The following is a 22,791-nucleotide window of genomic DNA, read 5'->3' as shown; positions in this document are numbered from 1 at the left end:
AGGACATTTTGGGCTGAGATGATGGGGTTTTCTAAATATACAATCATGTTGTCTGCAAACAGGGACAATTTGATGTCCTCTTTTCCTAATTGAATACCCTTTATTTCTTTCTCCTGCCTGGTTGCCCTGGCCAGAACTTCCAACACTATGTTGAATAGGAGTGGCGAGAGAGGGCATCCCTGTCTTGTACCAGTTTTCAAGGGGAATGCTTCCAGTCTTTTCCCATTCAGTATGATATTGGCTGTGGGTTTGCCATAAATAGCTCTTATTATTTTGAGGTATGTTTCATCAGTACCGAATTTATTGAGAGTTTTTAGCACGAAGGGCTGTTGAATTTTGTCAAAGGCCTTTTCTGCATCTATTGAGATAATCATGTGGTTTTTGTCTTTGGTTCTGTTTATATGCTGCATTAGTTTATTGATTTTGTGTATGTTGAACCAGTCTTGCATCCCAGGGATGAAGCCCACTTGATCATGGTGGATAAGCTTTTTGATGTGCTGCTGGATTTGGTTTGCCAGTATTTTATTAAGGATTTTTGCATCGATGTTCATCAGGGATATTGGTTAAAATTCTCTTTTTTTGTTGTGTCTCTGCCAGGCTTTGGTATCAGGATGATGTTGGCCTCATAAAATGAGTTAGGGAGGATTCCTCTTTTTCTATTGATTGGAATAGTTTCAGAAGAATGGTATCAGCTCCTCCTTGTACCTCTGGTAGATTTCAACTGTGAATCCGTCTGGTCCTGGACTTTTTTCAGTTGGTAGGCTATTAATTATTGCCTCAATTTCAGAGCCTGTTATTGGTCTATTCAGGGATTCAACTTCTTCCTGGTTTAGTCTTGGGAGAGTGTATATGTCCAGGAATTTCTCCTTCACTTATGAAGCTTAGTTTGGCTGGATATGAAATTCTGGGTTGAAATTTCTTTTCTTTAGGAATGTTGAATATTGATCCCCACTCTCTTCTGGCTTGTAGAGTTTCTGCTGAGAGATCTGCTGTTAGTCTGATGGGCTTCCCTTTGTGGGTAACCCGACCTTTCTCTCTGGCTGCCCTTAACATTTTTTCCTTCATTTCAACTTTGGTGAATCTGACAGTTATGTGTCTTGGAGTTGCTCTTCTTGAGGAGTATCTTTGTGGCATTCTCTGTATTTCTTGAATTTGAATGTTGGCCTGCCTTGCTGGGTTGGGGAAGTTCTCCTGGATAATATCCTGCAGAGTGTTTTCCAAATTGGTTCCATTCTCCCTGTCACTTTCAGGTATACCAATCAGACATAAATTTGGTCTTTTCACATAGTCCCATATTTCTTGGAGGCTTTGTTCATTTCTTTTTATTCTTTTTTCTCTACACTTCTCTTCTCGCTTCATTTCATTTATTTGATCTTCAATCACTGATACCCTTTCTTCCAGTTGATCCAGTCAGTTACTGAAGCTTGTGCATTTGTCACGTAGTTCTCGTGCCATGGTTTTCAGCTCCATCAGGTCATTTAAGGAGTCCTCTACATTGATTATTCTAGTTAGCCATTCGTCTAATCTTTTTTCAAGGTATTTAGCTTCTTTGTGATGGGTTCAAACTTCCTCCTTTAGCTCGAAGAAGTTTGATTGACTGAAGGCTTCCTCTCAACTTGAGAAAGACATTCTCCGTCCAGCTTCGTTTCGTTGCTGGTGAGGAGTTGCGTTCCTTTGGAGGTGGGAAGGCACTCTGATTTTTAGAATGTTCAGCTTTTCTGTTCTGTTTTTTCCCTGTCTTTGTGGTTTTATCTACCTTTGCTCTTTGATGATGGTGATGTACATGTGGGGTTTTGCTATGGATGTCCTTTCTATTTGTTATTTTTCCTTCTAACAATCCAGACCCTCAGCTGCAGGTCTGTTGGAGTTTGCTCGAGGTTCACTCCAGACCCTATTTGCCTGGGTATCTGGGTATCAGCAGCAGAGGCTGCAGAATAGTGATTATTGCTGAACAGCAAATGTTGCTGCCTGATCATTCCTCTGGAAGCTTAGTCTTAGAGGGATACTCAGCCGTGTGAGGTATCACTCTGCCCCTACTGGGAGGTGTCTCCCAGTTAGGCTACTCGGGAGTCAGGGACCCACTTGAGGAGGCAGTCTGTCCATTCTCAGATCTCAAACTCTGTGCTGGGAGAACTACTACTCCCTTCAAAGCTGTCAGACAGGGACATTTAAATCTGCAGAGGTTTCTGCTGCCTATTTTATGGCTATGCCCTATCCCCAGAGGTGGAGTCTACAGAGGCAGGCAGGCCTCCTTGAGCTGTGGTGGCCTCCACCCACTTCAAGCTTCCCGGCTACTTTGTTTACCTACTCAAGCCTCAGCAATGGTGGGCGCCCCTCCCCCAGCCTCGCTGCCATCTTGCAGTTAGATCTCAGTCTGCTGTGCTAGCAATGAGGGAGGCTCTGTGGGTGTGGGACCCTCTGAGCCAGGTACAGGATATAATCTCCTGGTGTGCCATTTGCTAAGACCCTTGGAAAAGCACAGTATTAGTGTGGGAGTGACCCGATTTTCCAGAGGCTGTGTGTCATGGTTTCCCTTGGCTGGGAAAGGGAATTCCCTTACCCCTTGTGCTTCCCAGGTAAGGTGATGCCTCGCCCTGCTTTGTCTCTTGCTCAGTGGGCTGCACCTACTGTCCTGCACCCACTGTCCAACATGCAGCAGTGAGATGAACCCAGTACCTCAGTTGGAAATGCAGAAATCACCCGTCTTCTGTGTCGCTCACGCTGGGAGCTGGAGGCTGGAGCTGTTCCTATTTGGCCATCTTGGAACTGCCCCCTAGAAATACATTTTTAACTTTTAACATAAAATTTCTGTATGCTGACCTCCAATTTACTTATTTTAATAGTTTTTCTGTAGGTCTGTGTCAATAATTATGCAACATTTTCTAATTTTTTGGCATTTTACTTAGTGTTCTTGCCTTATTTCAGTGGTCAGGTTTCAATTATAATGTTGAATTAATGTGGTGATTATTGGCATATATTTCTTTTTGTGGTACATAAAGAAGTGTTTTAATAATTCACCATTAAGTATGAGTTTTTTTGGTAGATTTTTGTGCATGTGTGTGTGTACATTTTATCAGATAAGTACTCTTTACATTGAAATTATTTATTTATTCATTAATTTATTTTTTTAGAGACAGAATCTTGCACTATCCTCTTGGCTTCAGTGTACTGGTGCAATCATAGCTCTTTGCAGCCTCAAACTCCTGGGCTCAAGTGATCCTCCTGCCTCAGCCTCCCAAAGTACTGGGATTATGTGCATGAGCCACCACACCTGGCTTATTTCAAAATTTTCAAAATTATTTTAAAATTATAAATGGATTTTGAATTTTATTAAATACTTTTTCATAATTATTGAGATAGTTTGTGTTCATTTCCAGTTTAATTCTTCTGCAGCAAGATACCATGATTTTAATATTCTGATGTTTGTTGAGACTTGTTTTATGGTCCAGCATATAGTCAATTTTAATAAATATTCCTATGCACTAGAAAATTATGTGTTTTACAATTTTGAGATGAGGTGTTCTATGTAGTGTAATTAACTCACATTTGTTAAGTATATTGTTTCTATCTTTTATTGCCTGATTATATTTCTGCCTGCTAGGTCTATCACTTATTCTAAGATACGAGTCACAATCTACTAAGATATTAGGTTTGTCTGTATCTCCTCTTAGCATTATGAATTTTTACTTTTGCCAATGTGAAGGCTGTTATTTAGTGCACGTACATTTAGAATTATAATCACTTTCTGGTAAATTAATCATTTTATTATTAAGAGATATCCCTTTTTAACTCTAATATCACTGGTGTTCTTACTTCTTTGCTTTGTAGTAGAGCTATATCAACTTTCTTTTGGTTTGTGTTTGGATTCTATTTACCATTTTTACTATAAGCCTTTCTGTTTCCTTATATAACAATTGTCTCGTAAAATATATATAATTTTTATTTTATTCAGTCAGATATTGTTTGTTTAGCAACTGGAGTAATCTATTTAGTTTGTTTAGTAATACATTTTGATCTATCATTGATCAAATCTTTGATCTATCATTGTACTGTTTGTTTTCTATTTGTGATTTTTGTTCTATGTTGTTTTCTTTCCTTTTTTGCCTCTACTTTAATGAATCTATTGTTTTTAATATTCAGTTATCCTTCCATCAATTTGTTATTTATACAACTTGTGCTTCCTTAAGTGGTTACGCTAGAGAGTACAACATGTAATACATCCTGGCATTAGTAAAATTAGAGGTAAGTCATTACATTTATTAATACTCAGACAGTGAAATGACCTAACAACATTCAACTGTTAGCCCCTTACTCTCTTTTATATTATTGTTGTTAGATGTTATTGTTTTATACAGTAATAATTTATATACATTTACCCTCATATTTATCCTTTGTATGATACTTACATTTTCTTTAAATATTTGTGCTTTCATGTGGATTCATTTTCTTTCTGTCTGAAGAATACCTTTTATTATCTCCTTTAGCGTGATCTGTTGGTAACAAATTCTCTAGTTTTTGTTTCTCAAAATATACTTATTTACCTTTATTTTCAAAGAATATTTTTGTCAAGTATAGAATTCTTGGTTGTCAGATTTTTTTTCAGCCTTTTGAGGCTACCATTCTATTGTCTTGTGACTTTCACTGCTTCAATTAAAAAGCTGTTAACTTATTGTTCCTTTGAAGGTTGCAGATATTTTTGTCTGTCTGCTCTTAGGAGCTTTCTGTTTTTCATGTAACAATTTTACTGTATTATACCTATGTGTCTGTGTGTGTGTGTATGTGTCTGTGTGTGTGTGTGTGTGTGTGTGTCTGTATTAGTCTGTTCTCACGCTGCTGATAAAGACATACCTGAGACCGGGTAATTTATGAAGGAAAGAGGTTCAATGGACTGACAGTTCCACATGGGTGGGGAGGCCTCACAGTCATGGTGGAAGATGAAGGAAGAGCATGTCTTACATGGCAGCAGGCAAGAGAGCATGTGCAGGGGAACTCCCCTTCATAAAACCATCAGATCTTGTGAGACTTATTCAGTATCATGAGAATAGCACGGGAAAAACCCACCCCCATGAGTCAATTACCTCCTACTGGGTCCCTCCCACAGCACTTGGGAATTATGGGAGCTACAAGTCAAAATGAGATTTGAGTGGGGACCCACCCAAACCATATCGGTGTCTTTTATATTTATTGTGCTAGTCATTTACAGTGCCTCTTGAAATCTGTGGCCTGATTTTTTTTTTAATCAGTTTTGGAAAATTCATAGTGATTATTTCTTCAAATACTGCTTTTGCTATATTCTCTCTTTTCTGTTCTTTTGAGACTCCAGTTATATAGATGTTAGAACTTCTCCCAAGACTCCACATCTCATGTCCTGTTTCCTATGTTTTAAAATTCCTTTTCTTTATTTAATGTAGCTATTTTATTTGGACTTATCTTCCAGTTTACTAATTGTGTCTTCTGTTATTAAAATTGACTATAGAGTTATTAAATTTCAGTTACTGCTTTTTTTTAATTCTAAAATTTCAGCTTCAAAAAGTTCTTTCTAATTTCTGGTTTTCTGCTAAAATTACTAACATTTTAATCACTTTTCTGAAACATATTTGTCACAATTACTTTAAAGTTCATTTCTGATAATTCCAATATCACAATCTCCCATGTGTCTCCTTCTGTTGCATGGCTTCTACTTTTTTCTCAGTTTTAGGTTATGGGGTGTTGCCTAATTTTTTTTTTAACCCAACATTAGGCATGAAAAATTGTAGAAAGAGTGTGATACTCTGGATTACGTGATCTTCCTTCATGGAGGATTTACTTTTGCTCCTGACGGGCAGGAAGACTAGGGTCAGATCACCTAATCCAATTATAGATTGCACAGATATAAAACAGGATTCCGTCTTATTGGGTACATGGTTATTAGCAGTTAAAGTTTAGCCTCCCTGGATTTCAACTTGTTGGGCCTGATTCCAATTTTTGTCCCTCCAGCCATTTTAGACTTTAGAAGCTTTGATCAACTTCTTAGCCTCTCAGCTTTTAATTTATGCTTATTTATTTTCTTAGAAGTATTTTGTAATTGGTGAATACCTCAGAAAAACACTGAACATTAGGCTGACATCTCTGGACTTCACGTTTCTCTGGGATATTGGCCCCTCAATTCCTTGCTGCTTGGGAGTTTTCCAATGCCTTATTTTCATATTTTTGGTTCAACCTCTCTAATTATTATAGGTGGGAGGGTTGATTATCAGTAAATGAATCTTCATCACCAGAAGAAAAAATTGATAAGATAATCTTTTGAATAATAATTTATTTTGAATTCAAAACAGTACCTGTTTTTTTTTTTTTTTTTTTTTTAAGATGGAGTTTTGCTCTTGTTGCCCAGGCTGGAGTGCAATGGTGTGATCTTGGCTCACCACAACCTCCCCCTCCTGGATTCAAGAGATTCTCCTGCCTCAGCCTCCTGGGTAGCTGGAATTATAGGCATGCACCACCACACCTGGCTAATTTTGTATTTTTAGTAGAGACAGGGTTTTTACATGTTGGTCAGGTTGGTCTCGAACTCCCGATCTCAGGCAATCCACCTGCCTCAGCCTCCCAAAGTGCTGGGATTACAGGCGTGAGCCACTGCGCCTGGACCAACAGTCTCTATTGAAACATTAAAGATAGGTTTAAAAAATACAAATAACCTATTAATTTTAGCTCATAGTGGTATGTCACATTTTGGACAATCAACTCACAATTTTTCTTAAAAACTTTGAAGCACAGTTTTAGAGAAACATTAGTGCTTTCTTGATTTTTAACTTGAAACAAAATTTGGTAAACTTTATACACTATTAGAAAAATATGCCAATTGTTTGCTTGAATGATTTCATATTTTTCCTTGTTATGAATATTGTTGTAAAGGTCATTAATATTGCCATGCATTATCAGTAAGTTAATGACTACTTCACTCAAGTACAGTTGCATCATTTAACAACAGGGATACATTCTAAGAAATGTGCCTTTAGGCAATTTTATGATTGTGCAAACATCAAAAAGTGTACTTACACAAACCTAGATGGTATATAGCCTATTACACACCTAGGCTATATGACATAGCCTATAGCTCCCGAATACTGTAAGCAACTGTAACATGATGGTAAGTATTTGTATATCTACACATATCTAAACATAGAAAAGGTACAGTAAAAATATGGTATAAAACATAAAAAAAGGTACAGCTATGTATAGCAGCTTCATTATAATCTTACAAGACCACTGTTGTATATGTGGTCTGTCATTGACAGAAAATTTATTGCATGATGCATGACTGTACCTTAATAAGAGTCATTTTCTAAATTAGTTTAGTACAAGTAATTATAAAAGTGGCAAACTTCCATTTACATCACTATGGAAATTTTATAATTAGAGCTTAATTTTTTGAGGATATGCTAATTAATGTCAAAAGGAAACCAATGTTATTTACTTGTTACTTTTATAATGAATGTGTTACACAAACATACACAGCACGATTCTCAATATTTGGACAGTAGAGGGTGCAATTGTACCTTTAGTTCTGTATTTTAGTCATTAGAAATTAGTATTAATGGCTGAGAGATAAATTTGGAGAATGTACTGTTTGTTGAAGCTGTACGCTATTTATGGAAGTGTATTTAAAATAAAATGAATCATATAAAGAAGGAGTACAAATTTCACCATCATGTGATGCTTTGCTTTACCTTGTACTTTTAAAAAATGAAACATTTAAATCTCAATCAGAAACTATTTTCCGAAAAATGCTATTTTTAACTGAATAAAATAAAGAATATATTTTCTACATATAGAAAGGCATATACATATCAACATGACATTTTTCTGTTGCGGAGCTTTATTAATATTAATTACATATGTTTTTCCTCTTGGGAAATGGTGCTCCCAAAAGGATTAGGTATATTGATGACTGCATCATGAGACTCCCAGTTTGTGGGAGGAAAAATATAATTAAAACCACTAAAGATAAATGATGCAATGCCAGAAGGGTTCTTACATTCACATGGTTATTAATGCTAACGTTTTATTGAAGATCTAGAAGTTTCACACAGTTGCGAATCAGAAACTTAAATTTCTATTTAGACACTGAAGCAGCATTATAACATTGCAGTTAAAAGCTTAATTTATAAAGATATTTGGGATATATATATATGCAAGGTTTTGACTTTTTAGCTTCAAATTTGACTCTTTAATAGATAAGGATTTATTTTGTTTTCTCATAGGGATGGCTTGTCTTTAGGTTTTTTAAGGTTGACAACAATTACTTTTTTCAAGACCTATATTCAAGTCTAATAAATTTGAAGAGCTTATGAAGTCTTCTTTCTGACTTTTTAAAATTACAGAAAACATCTACCTGAGAAATATTCTTTTTTGCATTAACAAACCATATATTCCTGTCTTTTGATTGAATTGAACAGCTATTTAACATAGCATTGTGACTTTATAATTATTGCTAATTCCCAAAAGTTAGCACTTTTATGTTCAATTGATTGTGATGTTAAGCTTATGATTTTATATCTAGGGCCCAGTCTGACATTCTGTGGAAAAAGCAAAGCAAGAACAAGGGAGAGGAGATGGGAAATAAGTATATGTATGTTAAGAATTAAGTTAGTGAAGGAATTTTGCAGATGGATGTAAATTTGCTTCTTGGACTTTGAATCTTAACTTTCAAATTATAAATGATCAGGTAGGACACAAGCATCGGTTAATAATCACGGAAGATACTAAGTATCTTAATTGAAAGCATCTGCTTTTGAAATAATATCAAATGATATGAATAGTTTTCTACAAGATGTATGTATTAAGAAGCACTAGTAAAGAAGGCCAACTCCAAATAAAGCAGTCGGCTTTTGAAGGGGTAGCTGGAACTGTGGAAGAAACAAAAAAGAAATTGCAAAACTGTTGATTCTGTAGACATTGCCAGTGTTACATAAAAGAGCGCTGTACCTTGAAGACAACATATTATAAGTCTAAGAGTAAGAAAGAAGGTGAGATTATGGTGATTTAAAAGTGCATTAAGAGAGTTGAAAAAAGTAGTTGGATATCAAGACACATTATTTTCTAGAAAAAAAATCAGAGTGATAGGAAGAAAACATCGTTATCATGGTCCTTAAACAGGCAAATATGTTGTTCAAATAGGGATTATTACTATTTTTTTCTGTAGAAGAAAACCCATTTTAAAGTTAAGCCTCTGATATATTTGATTTATTACATACAGACAGGTTTAAACTAAGCCTCTGATATGTTTGATTTATTAAATATTACACAACACCATCAATAAACAGAAAATTTGTCCCTTTTGATTCCTTTCCACAGAGAGGTGTGTTTTGCATACTAAATAAATAATTGTTGACTGCATTTACTCCTACCTTTATTTATTCAACACAATTAGCAAGTATAGTGAGCACCTTCCTGTTCTAGGTATTGGTGAACAAAATAGACATAATTCTTTGCTTTCATAGTTTACAGTCTAATGGGAGAAGTATCTATTTAACAAATATGTATGCAAATATTAGGGTTAGCGTTAGGGTTAGGGTTATAATGCGTAATATGTAATTATGCATTCTGATAAAGTGCTTTTAGAAGGGAAAATATTATGGGGATGATTCTGAAGGATTATTAGAGGTAGTTTTATTTTAGGGAAGAACTGAAGAATAGATTTATTGAATAAACAACTCAAGAGATGAGAGGCGGTGATGGGGCAGTGATGGGGCTAGGATTTGAAGGTAGTGAAAGGGGTTTGGAACAGGGCTTCACAGGCAAAAAGAGAATTCCCACTGGAAGCTATGAAATGTTAAAATGTAATTGCTTAATGCTTGGAGAACTTAAAGAACTAAAGGATCACTGTAATACTTAAGTAATTCATTACTCACCAAATGCTCTACCTATTTTGATCCCATTGTAGTCCTTCCTTGAACATTTTCCCAGCCTAAGCAATAATCTTGTGACCTAGTCTAATTTTAAAGGGAGGAAATGTGATTATGGGTCAAATGGCAAGGCTAATCTTTCCTGTAGGCACCAAATTTGTTATATGTTCATGGTTTTCTGTCATGTCATTGGCTGTGGCCACAGGCTGGGCAGATTGTGGTTTGAAAGGGGAGATGCAAGTAGTTGACAGTACTGTTTGTGGGAATAGAACTGTGTGTTCTTGTCTCAGATATTGCTGTGTATGTAGATAGCAATAGGGGATTTCACAAATGGAGAAAATGCTTGTACTTTCTATTAAATTGTCTGACTTTTAAAGTATTAAATGCTATGAATACTCAGGTTCAACACTGAAAGTATTAGAAGAAGGAAGGTTTAGTTGTTAAACAATTGTATATATTTACCATTTATTTACATAGTGTATACAGTATGTAATATTTTTTGTATTTACTGTATATTTATTTTGGAAATTCATAATACATACTGGAAAGTTAAAAGTACTGATAATAATGCAGAAAGAAATCTCTTTTCTTATTTTTTTTCTCAATGTCTCCCAAACATTTTTGAACATAAAACTCTTTTTCATTACATTTATTACCATTTTAAGGAACTAGTGTTCTTTAGTTAACATTCTGAGGAAAGCTCTGCATTAGAGTCGCCTGGTTGCTAGCAGAGCTTTACTTTGACACCCCTCTTAGAACAACATATTTGCCTGCTTAAGATCCATGATAACCATGTTTTCTTCCTGTCACTTTGAATATTTTCTAGAAAATATGTGTCTTTATACAACTACTTTTTTTCTTGAAAGAATTACCACTTAAAAGATTCCACCTCTCAGTGTTGTTGCACTGGGGATTAAGTTTCCAGCATATGAACTTTGGGGGAGACATTCACATCATAGCTGACACATTTGCTTTTTTTTTTTTTCTGTGGGAGGTGGGATAGGATGAGATGTTAAACCATGGCATATGTTTAATTCTCTGTATTTGTGTGTTTGTATGTATGTATATGTATGTTATTTGTGTGTACCCTTGAGAGTGACATAAAGTAAACTAAAAAATAGAGCAAACGTGGAAACACTGTTATCTTAGGTAAGTTTTAGTTCTGTGACTGCTGAGAGAATATTATTTGCAGTTTTCCGATGGAGGGTCTGACCAGTGGAAACTGGAAAATGAAAGTAAGCAATTTTCACTAAGTTCTCCATGTTCCTAACAGCAGCAATTGCTTTTAATATTCCACAAATAAACATTGTGAAGATTTCCCTGTCATTTTTTCCACTTAAAAGTTGTAGTCAACATAGATGCTTTTCTAAAGAAGCTGGATGATTAGAATTTTGGCTGTATTATATTTTAGGGAAAAATTAGATGAATTTTCCATAATGACTCTCTACATTAACTCTTTGAGCAAAAAAATTTGTATGTAATACAGTAACTCTAGACACTAGATTCTAGATGTGTAATTGTGTTTTGCACTAATATCAAAAAAGTGTGAAAGTTCCTATTGTACATTTATTTATATGGTGCATTGAAACTATATGATACTTTAGATATTGCTGTTTTGGGTAACTTCTTCATTATATAGGTGTTTGCACATTTGTCTTTTAAGTTTAAATCTGGACCACTAATATTCAAAGTATTCTTTACCTACCAGATTAAATGCCTGTGCTTTGAAAAATGAATTTTTAAAAATCCAGCCTAGACCATAAAGGAATTACTGAATCTTTTCTAAAAACCTACATTAGGCGAGGCGAATGATAATGTTATAGTTAGTTACAAATACATAGTGAATGTATGCATCTCCTGGGCCCCAGCCTGGAGCTCCTATCCTTGTTTCAAGAATAATACTTGGCAGTATCTTGGCCCTGGAATGATATCCATTTGCTTTACTAGCCTACTGCTTCATTTGCCTGTCGTTAGAAAAGTGGATGTCTGGATTTCCATCTCATGATGATTATAGAAAAGTCACAATTTGAAGATTCCTTAATTTGAAGTTAGGTGATACTTCCATGCCTATTAAATTAATGAGAGTGGAGATCTCCATGTATTTCCCTACTAAGTCTTTTTGCCTGCAAAGCCCCCTCTCCCTTGAATCACTGACATTCTCACAATATAAACAAATTTCCTGACATCTTTCTCTTGCCCAATGCAGTCATTTTACCTACTAATAAAAAAAAATTCAATTCACCCAAATTTCTATTTTATTGTCGTTCTTACATCTTTAGTATTTTCTTACCTTACTATTTTTAAAGAGTTTGCTAACAAAATTTAGGTTTTCTTTACTTTAAATTTTGGTTACAAAACCTGTAAGAAGAAAATGGCCAAGTTATATCAACTGCTAAATACTAGTTAAAATAAAAACAAGAGCAAAAAAAGAAAAAATTCACGGACTATAGAGCTATTCTATAAGCCCCATGATATCAAATCTGTTTTCAGAATCAAAATTACTTTTGAAAGTACTTTAGAAAATTTTGTGGAAAATATTGATGATTTACCTTAGTAAAAGATGCACATTTAATATACCAGAAGAATCACTGAAATGGAACTGAGCAACTCTAACTTATTTATAATACAGGTAGATATGTTGCATGTACATATACATTAAGCTTCATGTACATATACATTAAGCTTCAGATGCAGTAAAATGGTGTCTTGTGAATAAAGCATTTTAGATTCTATTTTATGCATTTAAAAATTTTACGCTTATTTCAAAATACAAAAAGCCTAATATTTTTCTTCTTGATTTTTTTTTCTTTTGGCTATTGGAGATGAGCAGCTGACTAAAGAGTACAAATAAATGTTCATTTTGTTAGACAGTTCATGAGTTTTCATGAGAACTAGTTTAGCCTGAGGCCCAATAATAACTTCTCGTCATCTTAAGAAGGGGACTATAAAAATTGATTTCACCTAATATTAAATGTGACACTAATTCGGTATTAAATGCTAAGTACATTAGCAATTATGGTACAGTGCTTTATTACTTTCCAAGTCTCTGCAGTAAGTTTTTTTTTTATCATTAATGGTTTATTTTTTTTTCTTTTCCATGCAGAACTTACCATTTGAAATACTATACCTTGAAAACAGCCAAACTATTTCGATTTGCACTTATATCCATGGAAATATATATTCCTTGTGGCCAAATCTATCCACTAAACACAATTATAAAACTAGTTCTACAGGAATTAATAAAATAGCTGGTACTTGAGTCACTGTACTTAGTAGGGAATCAATGTAAGTTCCAGTTTTTGTTAAAACAATAAAGCAAAAAGGGATCCTTGAATTATTGTCTAATTTATCAAAGTATAATTAAAATTCTATTGTCTGACTCATCCCCCTTTATAGTCCAAAGACAATTCCGGTTGTGCATTATTATTCATTGCAATAGGATGATTGCTTTCCTAAAACATATTCACACAAAGTAATGTATAAGTGGGTTTGTAATGTGCCTAAAATAATAGGTATTATCATTATAGATCTTCCTTGGTTTTACTTTTCTATCAGTAATGTGGAAAGCAAAATTTGAAAATATTTATAAACTAGAGAGGCTCAGATATTTTGAATTAAATAGGGTGACCAACTCTCCTGGTTTGCCTGAGACTGGAAGATACTTAGAACTTTTAGTTTTAAAGACAGGACAATTTCAAGCAATTTTAGGATTAGTACAATCTCTGGCAAATGGGTTCAAGTTACTGTACCCTGAACCAGAATGTAATCTTGTTGAAATAAAGACAGTTTTGGGAAAAGGAACTTTTTGAAAACCTTGCTGCTGATCTTTCAGGATTTTAAAAATTTGTCCTCTTCACCTCCCTGACCCCTGAGTCAAGCAAGTTGATGTTAAGGACACTCTTCTCTCTCTGGATACAGAATAGGACAGTAGCAACACTTATAAGTTCTACAGAAAGTAATGAGGGGTAGGAACTTCAGCTCTACATCACCTAGTCTGGATATGAAGCCAGACTTTGCCATTGATTAAGTGAATGATTCTGTGCCTTCATTTTCTCTAATGTTAATAGAATATTAATAATATTCAACTTACAGGGTTATATGAACAACACATATAAGAAGTCAAGGCAGTTAGTTATTTTTTGTGATCTTGATTATGATTAGCAACTTAGAACAAACCATTATGTCTGCCAGTAATAGTAGCTTTAAAATCTAGATTCTTAGGAGGACTTGTTACTTTCAGCAATCTTCTGCAAGAGGTAGCTTCTATCACCTAAAAGGCTCAGCTATATTTTTGTTTGTGTATTTTTTCCCATTCAAGATACACACATGACATGGCAGAAGAAAATTTCAAAACTTAAGATTCTTCCAGGAAATACAGTATCAGTGGAATGGACAAGTGGATAAAATTAGCACAGTTCTTTTGGGCTAATAATGTTTTTAGTGAAGGATGATAAATTCTACAGATTTACTTTTGAATAGCCAGTATTATAATAAAGATACTTTATTGGAATATCTCATTAAATGATTCTGAGAGTCCATTAAGGAAGACATGTCAGTTTTTATTCTCAATTATGAGGGTTGGGTGCAAGAGTGAAGAGCATATTAGAGTTTAACAGGCCTCAGTTTGGTCTGGCTACCAGTAGAACTTTGCTTTTATTAAAGTTATGAAAAAGGAAGACTGCTGAAAAGCAGGTTGTGAGTCGATTATGGAATTCTAGAGTATGAATTCAGTTCCTTCAAAATTCCATTGTTCTAACTGTCAGCATCGAATGTCAAAGCTTCATCTCAGATAGGCAGTGGGGCAGGGCTCAGATCAAGCCATTCTCCTCTACTCTATCCCTGAAGGAATTTGAGGTAGACACTTCCTAATTAGCAGAAAGTAGACTTGTGCCTGATCTTTGATCTTGTAATTTAGCCAGTTAAGTTTACTATATGACACATAGTAAAGATAATTTGTCTGTTAAGACGTAATTGCAGGACTTTGATTTTTCACATAAGGTTTATTTCCAGCATTTACTAAGTACAACGCAGAAGATGTTTAAGAAAATATTGGAAACACTCAAAAGGTTGAGATGGAAACCTGATCGCTCAAGATCTAAACAGCTGGCCAAAAACATCATTGAAAAACATACCTAAAATATTTATTTTTACTTTAAAAATGAAAGAGAAAAGGCTAGAATCCTGGATTTTGCATATGAAATTATAAAGCATTTAAGGGAAAATAAATTTTAAAAAATAACACAGCCTGACATAACTAGATTCTATTCCTTGAACACCTTTTAAAGTCAATTGTAAAAGTCATGTCTTTTCAGCTGTTTACTCTCTTTGTGTTTGTTATAACAGATTCCTGACTGTCAATATCAGATTCATCCTGGAACAGATTTTATATCATGAGATGTACATTGAAAATGAAAATGTAATGTGTATACATCCTATAATTGCATGTAGATATGCCAGCTAAAATAGTGAAAAAATATTTACATATTTTAGTGTAAAAAAAAAAACTCACTTTTTTCCAAAATGCCTACATATTTTTGGTTGAAGTCTTATTTTTTATTTTTGGGAAAGTGTTTTAGTTTTTATTTTCCTTTGTACATGTAGACAGACTTTCTACAAATGAGGAAGAAGCTTCTCTATTTTGTGCTGCTCAAAAACATTAAGTGACCCCATTTAAACCCTAAATAAACTCTAAAACGTCAATGAAAAACTTACTTAAAATATTTGTTTTCACTTTAAAAATGAAAGAGATGGCTGGGCACAGTGGCTCATGTCTGCAATCCCAGCATTTTGGGAGGCCAACGCGGGCAGATCATGAGATAAGAGATCGAGAACATCCTGGCCAACATGGTAACACCCCGTCTCTACTGAAAATACAAAAACTAGCCGGCATGGTGGCAGGTGCCTGTAGTCCCAGCTACTCTGGAGGCTGAGGCAGGAGAATCACTTGAATCCAGGAGGTGGAGGTTGCAGTGAGCTGAGATTGTGCCACTGCACTTCAGCCTGGGTGACAAGAGCAAAACTCTGTCACAGAAAAAAGAAAAGAAAAGAAAAACTAAAAAAGGAAAAAAAGGAAGAGAAAATCCTGGAATTCTGAACCCAACTTAGCAGTTGTCTAATTATGTCCTGTATACATTGTATCTGATATATTTTTAGACATAAACTCATGGCTTCAGGAACCTCAATAATAGATCTATAGGAAAAAGTCATTTTGTATCAAACATTTTCCCATGGAAATAAAGAATTCCCACAGGTTAAATAAGAATTTGGCCTTTTGCCCAGAAGAAGGAAATTTTCATGGAAGTTTTTTTAGAGTACAGTGAGTTATACAAAGTCACAGTACTTCTGCTTGGTTTACTTTTAATTAAAACAACAATAATTCAGAGCTATTATTTTCAATATTTGTAGGTTGCTCATTTCTTCATTGCAAAAGAAAATGTTTTGAGAATGATCCATTTTATATATCACATTTAGAAATAAATGCACTTCTGAAAGTCTGTGTTGGAAAGCAGAAAAATGAAGTGTCTTGTGTAATCTGCATTAAGAGAATTATTAGATAATCATCTACATAAAAGAATATTTAGGACTGCATATATTTTGTCATTTAGTCCTGTAATTACAAACAACCACACTTTAAATGAACAAGCTTGTTAACATACCTTGACCTCCTTCCCTCTTTTCCTCCCTTCCTCTGTCTCTAGCTTAAATACAAAAAATTGTGTATTCAAAAGCAACCGTGTGCAAGTTATTTTGATACTATTCTTTGTTAACTTTAGAATTGCATTGCAATTCAATTTTATTTTCTATCCACTTTGTTTTAGTGTTAAGGAATGACCACATAGAGCATTGAGGATTATAATATTGAGTGCCCAAGAATAGTAATCAAAAGTCTGCCAATAAAGATGCTATAAAATGGGATGAGTTGTTAATGTCTTAAGCAAATATTAGGAATTTAGGTACGTATTAGGCAGATATTTAAAGATTCTATACATGTGTTCCCATGATGGGAGAGTAATACTTGGATAGAAAGGAAGTTACCTAATTGTGATCATTTTGGGGAATATTGAGTGGGCAGGGATGGGGATGGGAGTGGGTAGAGGTGGGGGTGACTGCAGTATAGTGTACAATTCACTGCAGCCCGCGTAGTCTCCCTGGCTCCTTCACTATTTTCTCCCTTCTTTAAAGTTTGTGTCAGGATGTCTTCCTGGCCATTCAAGTGGAAATACACATTCCTAACAGCTTGATTGTGAGGAAAGTAATATTTTCAAAGGTATGGTTCAGTTTCAAGATGAACTTTTTGGAGCTCGGGAATGATTTTTAACCCCCACCCTCTCCCCGCCAAATTCAGCCAATGGAAGAAGCAAGGTCCATCAGAGAACTATTCCCAGGCACCAGCTCAAGGCGGAGGGCTCATGGGGAAGCTGAATGGCCTGCTAGGGCCCAAATCCGTTTTTGGCCTTTGCCCTAAAAGAGTTCCCTGATCAGAGTTTGGAAGGGGCAGAAAGGAGAGTAACTATCCGGAGCAGGTAAAGAGTAGCAACGCCTCGGGGGAATAAAATCAGAACCCCCACTCCCTACCCCACAACGCTTTCCCAAAGGTAGTAGGCTGAAAGGGGAAATTCCTCGCGGTCGCCGACTCGCTCGCAGCTCCTGAAAGGCAAGTTTCTTCGCAAGCATTAGCCACCTGTGTGAGGCGCTCCGGGTGGGAAAGGTAGTGTGGGAGAAGCGACAGCTCGGCCACACCGCTCGGGAGCTTTCCTTAGTGAGGCCGGCCGTCAAAATACCTCCAGAACTCAGAGCTTTGATGATACAGAGTCCCCTATGCCTCGTACGTCGCTAGGATCGTAGCCCAACATTCTCCAGGCTGGTCGGCTCTGGAGTCAGCTGAGGCCTCCGGAGTTTGCCCGGGGTCCTCCCTGTCCCCTCCCTCCCACCTCCCCACCCCCGAAGTAGAGCTCCCCCCTCGCTCCGCCCGCACACCCCCGGCGCGCCTCGGAGGCTTATCAGGCTCCCCGCAAGCCCCGCAAGCTTCCTTGGGCGCCCGGCGCGAGGGACCCTGAGAGCCCAGCCGCTGCCTCGGAGCCCCCATTCACGTCCCCTCCTCCCGCTCCCCCGCCACCGCGCCTCCCGGCTCTTCTACCCCGTGCCGCGGCGCCCACCGCGTCTCAGGTTTAATCCCGGGTTGGACCTGCTGGTTTGCTCTCCCCACTCTGAGCCTCACAGCCAGCCCAGAGAAGTGGAATCTGCACTGAAACTCTGGGTGGCTGAAGCCGGCGGACTGGGCATGCTCAGAAGCCAGGGCTGGCTTTGGTCTCAAGTAGGAAGCTTTGGCACTCGGGAGGCAGCGGCGACTTTGGGGAAAGTTGATCGGAGAGGGGAGGAAGCCCCACTACGCGGAGCAGCGGCAGGAAGGAGCCCCCGGCAGCCCGGAGGAGCATGGGCACCTTGCGGGATTTACAGTACGCGCTCCAGGAGAAGATCGAGGAGCTGAGGCAGCGGGATGCTCTCATCGACGAGCTGGAGCTGGAGTTGGATCAGAAGGACGAACTGATCCAGAAGCTGCAGAACGAGCTGGACAAGTACCGCTCGGTGATCCGACCAGCCACCCAGCAGGCGCAGAAGCAGAGCGCGAGCACCTTGCAGGGCGAGCCGCGCACCAAGCGGCAGGCGATCTCCGCCGAACCCACCGCCTTCGACATCCAGGATCTCAGCCATGTGACCCTGCCCTTCTACCCCAAGAGCCCACAGTAAGCAGGGGTGACGCGCCGGGTCCATGTGGCGCCCTGGCGGTGGGGAGCTGCGGGTCTCTGTATTGTCTGTCGGCCCCCGCCCCTCCCGCTTGCCATGTCTGTCCTCATCCTCAGAAATGTTTCATTTTAACGGGCACTTCTTGCGGGGCTGTGCACGTTTCTCAGAGCCAGACTCACTGCACATACGTTGCCTTCGTGTCTTTGTCAGATGTCAAGGTATTATTTTTAAATATACATATACATTCGTATAAGCCACCTAGTGTACGTAGAGTTTGAATGCGTCCCAGGTGTGTGTCCGACCGTGTGTGTGAGTGTGAGAGAAGAAATAAAAAGCCCCCCTGTCTCCCAAAAACCCTGGCAAACCAGCCCAGCTGGAAAATCCTAAATGCAGGCTCATCAGACTTGAAATGAAATGCGTCTGATATCACCCATACTTTCTATGCTTTTGTGGCTCTCCCGGATTTCTCTACCTGCTGGCGCTTCACGCTGGTACCCTTCAAACCTGACGTTCTTGTCATCATCAAAGTGTGAAACATAAGCAAATACACATAGAAAAAGGAAGAATTTTTGATTTCCTGAATTGGATGACATTTACAATCCATAAATGGAAGACTAGTCTGTTGATTTTGAAGAAATATTTTTTCATAACATATGAGGCAGAAGATTGCTTGTTTTCCTTAAGGAACGTGCATAATGTTACTAATGGAGCATCTCCATCTCCCAAGACGTGGTTGCTTGTTTCCAGGGTTAGATACAGATAAGCACACTTATCTTACTTAAAACGTGGACCCATTGCATTGTTTGCCTTACTCTTGGCTTCTAATGCAACCACTGTGGCATTGTTCTAGCCTTTGAGAAAACTGTGCAATTCTGATGTTAGTGGGCTTCATAACTTGGATGGAAAAAATTTAATGAAACTTGTTATACAACACTCAACTCAGAGTTCGTATAGAGAGTAAAGCTACAGGAACATGAGGTTAACAGAGAATGTGGGAGAGCGCCCAAAAGAACAGCATTTTAAATTAATAGATAATAACATAATTGATAAAACCAAGGATGTTACTGCTTACTCTACTACTAACAACATCACATTGGCTGGATGGCACGTGTTACATAATAATACAAGGTCCATCGAAACCCTCCACTTCATAAACACAACAAGTTAATATAAGGAGAAAGTAAATACTCGATTATCTCTACTTGTATTTATTGGATATTTTTTGGGGGGAATCACAGTGTGTACCAATTATTACTTTTGAAAACTTAGAGTTATACCTATACATGTTGATTCCCATGGAACATTTGCTGTTCATGCAGGCTTAGTTTAGGGAGGAGTTTGTATTCTGCGAGGGAGGCAGAAAGAGACAATAAGGATAAACATTTCTGAGATTCCGACCTCGCCAAATTGCCCTAATAGTTCAGCAGACTTAGGTCTGCCTTAAAACCCTGAGCGATCTGAATAAACTTCAGCTTTCTCTGGTAAATTAATTTGCAGTCCTGACATGCCTGACTGTTTTAGCTAACGAGGTACAGGACCATCTCTCCTGGGCCAAGTTTTGCATAATGAAAAAATAACTCAAAGACAGCTCTCTGCATCTTTAAACATTCCATAGGATCTCATTTTCGTATCTGCAGGACTTTTGAGTGACACAGAGCAAACTCTGCTTTTACAAAAAGACCATTTAAATAGGTTTCATAGTGAAGCATGTTCAAGCCAGCTGATAACTCCAGTTAAACATTCCATCAGAGATTTACAAGATTCTAGGCAGTAGGGAATGAGCTATACAATGTGATAAGTTTAAAAGCCTCTTTGTACATGACTTGTAGAATAACTAGATTGAAAAACTAACAAACAGAAAAGGTCCAGAGTGGAAAATAAAGCTAGTGTGGCAAATGATTTACAGTGTCCCATTATATTACAAATTTTATCTATCAAATAATGCTGTGTGTCCTGACACTGATTTCTTACTAATAACTTGTATTTTAAAGGACTCAGCTCTTAAGATATTGCCATGATTCTTTGGGTGACTCTGAAGTATTTTATTGAGGAAAATGATAGAATGCCTTCCAAGCTTAAATAATTTTGGAAAAACATCTGTTCTTTTTTCACACTTACATAAAGAAAACTAGAAAAAAATTGGCTTGAGTAGTAGAAAGTGTACCTTTCTTAGGGAAAATAGAAGTACATTGTATTCAAAATGAATAAATCTTATGTTATTTGAAGGGTTGTACAAGGTAGCTCCACAAAGAGTTAAGAAAACCTGCCAAACCAAAGAAGACTTGTTTGCATTTCAATGTATTTCACTATGAATAATTTGATTACACAGACTTACTGGCAACAAGTGTTTGTGTCTTTATATTTCATCTTTACTACATCTTAAACGTAGCCATCTTTCTTAAACACACATATAGATTATTGTGAGTTCAAGTTAAAATGAAAGTATCTAAATAGACACATTAATTTCCAGCTCACATTCATGCTAGTTTTTGATTCTGTTTTTTTTTTTTTTTAGATGTAGGTAACTGCCCCACTAATGTTCTGTTCATTTATCTCATATCTGCAAATATATCTGTTTAGTTTTTGCTTACTGAGGTTGCCTCCTGAGGATTATAATTTTTTTCTTTAGTTCTGTTTTCTTGGTAAATTTGGTTGTTTAAAAATAGTATAAAATATAAATTAACTTAATAACTTGAATCATCTTAACATTTTTGGTTTGGAATTTTTCCTGTAATGTGGGAATTGGAGGGAAGGTTCTGTCAGATTCCAGCACACAGACAGGACACTCCTGCTATAACTATGAGGTAGGAGGAGTGTTTTTATTGATCTCTTTCACAATCTGTATACAGTACTTATGTGAAGCAAAGAACTGATGTAGCAAATTGGAATCTATATTCCACTGCTACCAAATAACTCCTTGAGAATGTAAAACTACTAAACTATATTTGGAAATAAATTGTGCAAATAAACCCTTAAAATGAAAAAACAAAACCTAAGCATTCATTATATGAGATCAGATAGCTTGTTGATTGCCTATATAGAATAGTTCTTATGGACTTAAGTAATTTTATTTCATGAAGTTTCATTCCTGAAATTGATTCTATATCATGTTGGAACATTCAGTCCCTGAAATTTTTATCTAAACCCCTTATCTTTTGAAAATATTCCCAAATCCTTTCCATTTTAATGTCACAGGGTTTCAGTTATTTCAGTTGGATTATATAGACTTGAGTTCCTAAAAGTTGTTAGTTTCTTTGTATTTTTGTAAGCTGTTGCTGAATTTCAGAGAATTGTGACATGTTCTATTTTGTTTCCTTTTTTTTTCTTTGTTGTTGTTGTTGAGACGGAGTCTTGCTTTGTCACCCAGGCTGGAGTGCAGTGGCACAATCTCGGCTCACTGCAACCTCCACCTCCCGGGTTCAAGCAGCTCTCCCACCTCAGCCTCCTGAGTGGCTGGGATTACAGGCACATGCCACCATGCCTGGCTAATTTTGTATTTTATTTGTTTGTTTGTTTGTTTGTTTGTTTTTTAGTAGAGATGGGGTTTCACCATTTTGGCCAGGCTGGTCTTGAACTCCTGAACTCAGGTTATCAGCCCACCTGCTCCTCCCAAAGTGCTGAGATTACAGGTGTGAGCCACCACACCTGAAGTACTTTGGAGGAGTTGAGGATAAAAATATTTATTTTTATTTTTAGGGATGCATTAATTTTAAGAGATTATTTGATCTTTTAGACTTTATACTAATATATCTCAAGAAAAACAAAATGTTCCTAAAAACTCTATATTACATTCTGTTGGAAGTTGAGAGAATTCTAGAATTCTAGTGTAATCATAGATGGCATAATATAAAAACATACTATGTCTTGAAAGGTAGAAATTTAATTCCAAAAGTGCTCTGCAGCTCAGTTCAATACTTCTATGGGATTGCCTGTGATGTGCAAAATATTGTAAGGCATTAGAGGTAAGAGCTACATAGGTCCTACCATCCAGGAGTGAACAAGGGGTTAACAATACTGCACAAGTAAATATTCTAGAAAGTAGATAGAGTAAGGGAAGTCACAGGGGAGATAACTAAGACAGTTGGCAAAATACAATCAAGCCTGTTTAGTTTTATGGTGTCAGAGACTCATGTGGAAGTAGAAGGGTTAAATAGCTGTGATT

General features: G+C 36.8%; 1 protein-coding gene across 2 annotated transcripts in view; it reads left to right on the top strand.

The window, feature by feature from the left end:
- The window catches only part of PRKG1 (protein kinase cGMP-dependent 1), a 1,349,224-nt gene that overhangs the window by 77,894 nt on the left and 1,248,539 nt on the right, over positions 1 to 22,791 (top strand). Inside the window, exon 1 of one of the 2 annotated variants that reach the window (XM_050805422.1) lies at positions 17,862 to 18,628. The exons of the other annotated variant lie outside the window; for it this stretch is intronic. Coding sequence (XP_050661379.1) covers positions 18,318 to 18,628 — 311 coding nt within the window. The 5' untranslated portion in view covers positions 17,862 to 18,317. Of the gene's footprint in view, positions 1 to 17,861; positions 18,629 to 22,791 lie in introns of those variants that run through there. 2 annotated transcript variants of the gene reach the window in all.

The sequence above is a fragment of the Macaca thibetana genome, chromosome 9 (genome assembly GCF_024542745.1).
Source record: "Macaca thibetana thibetana isolate TM-01 chromosome 9, ASM2454274v1, whole genome shotgun sequence".
Taxonomy (NCBI): Eukaryota; Metazoa; Chordata; class Mammalia; order Primates; family Cercopithecidae; genus Macaca; species Macaca thibetana.
Note: the sequence above shows the minus strand (reverse complement) of the source record. Positions and strands in the feature narration are given on the sequence as shown.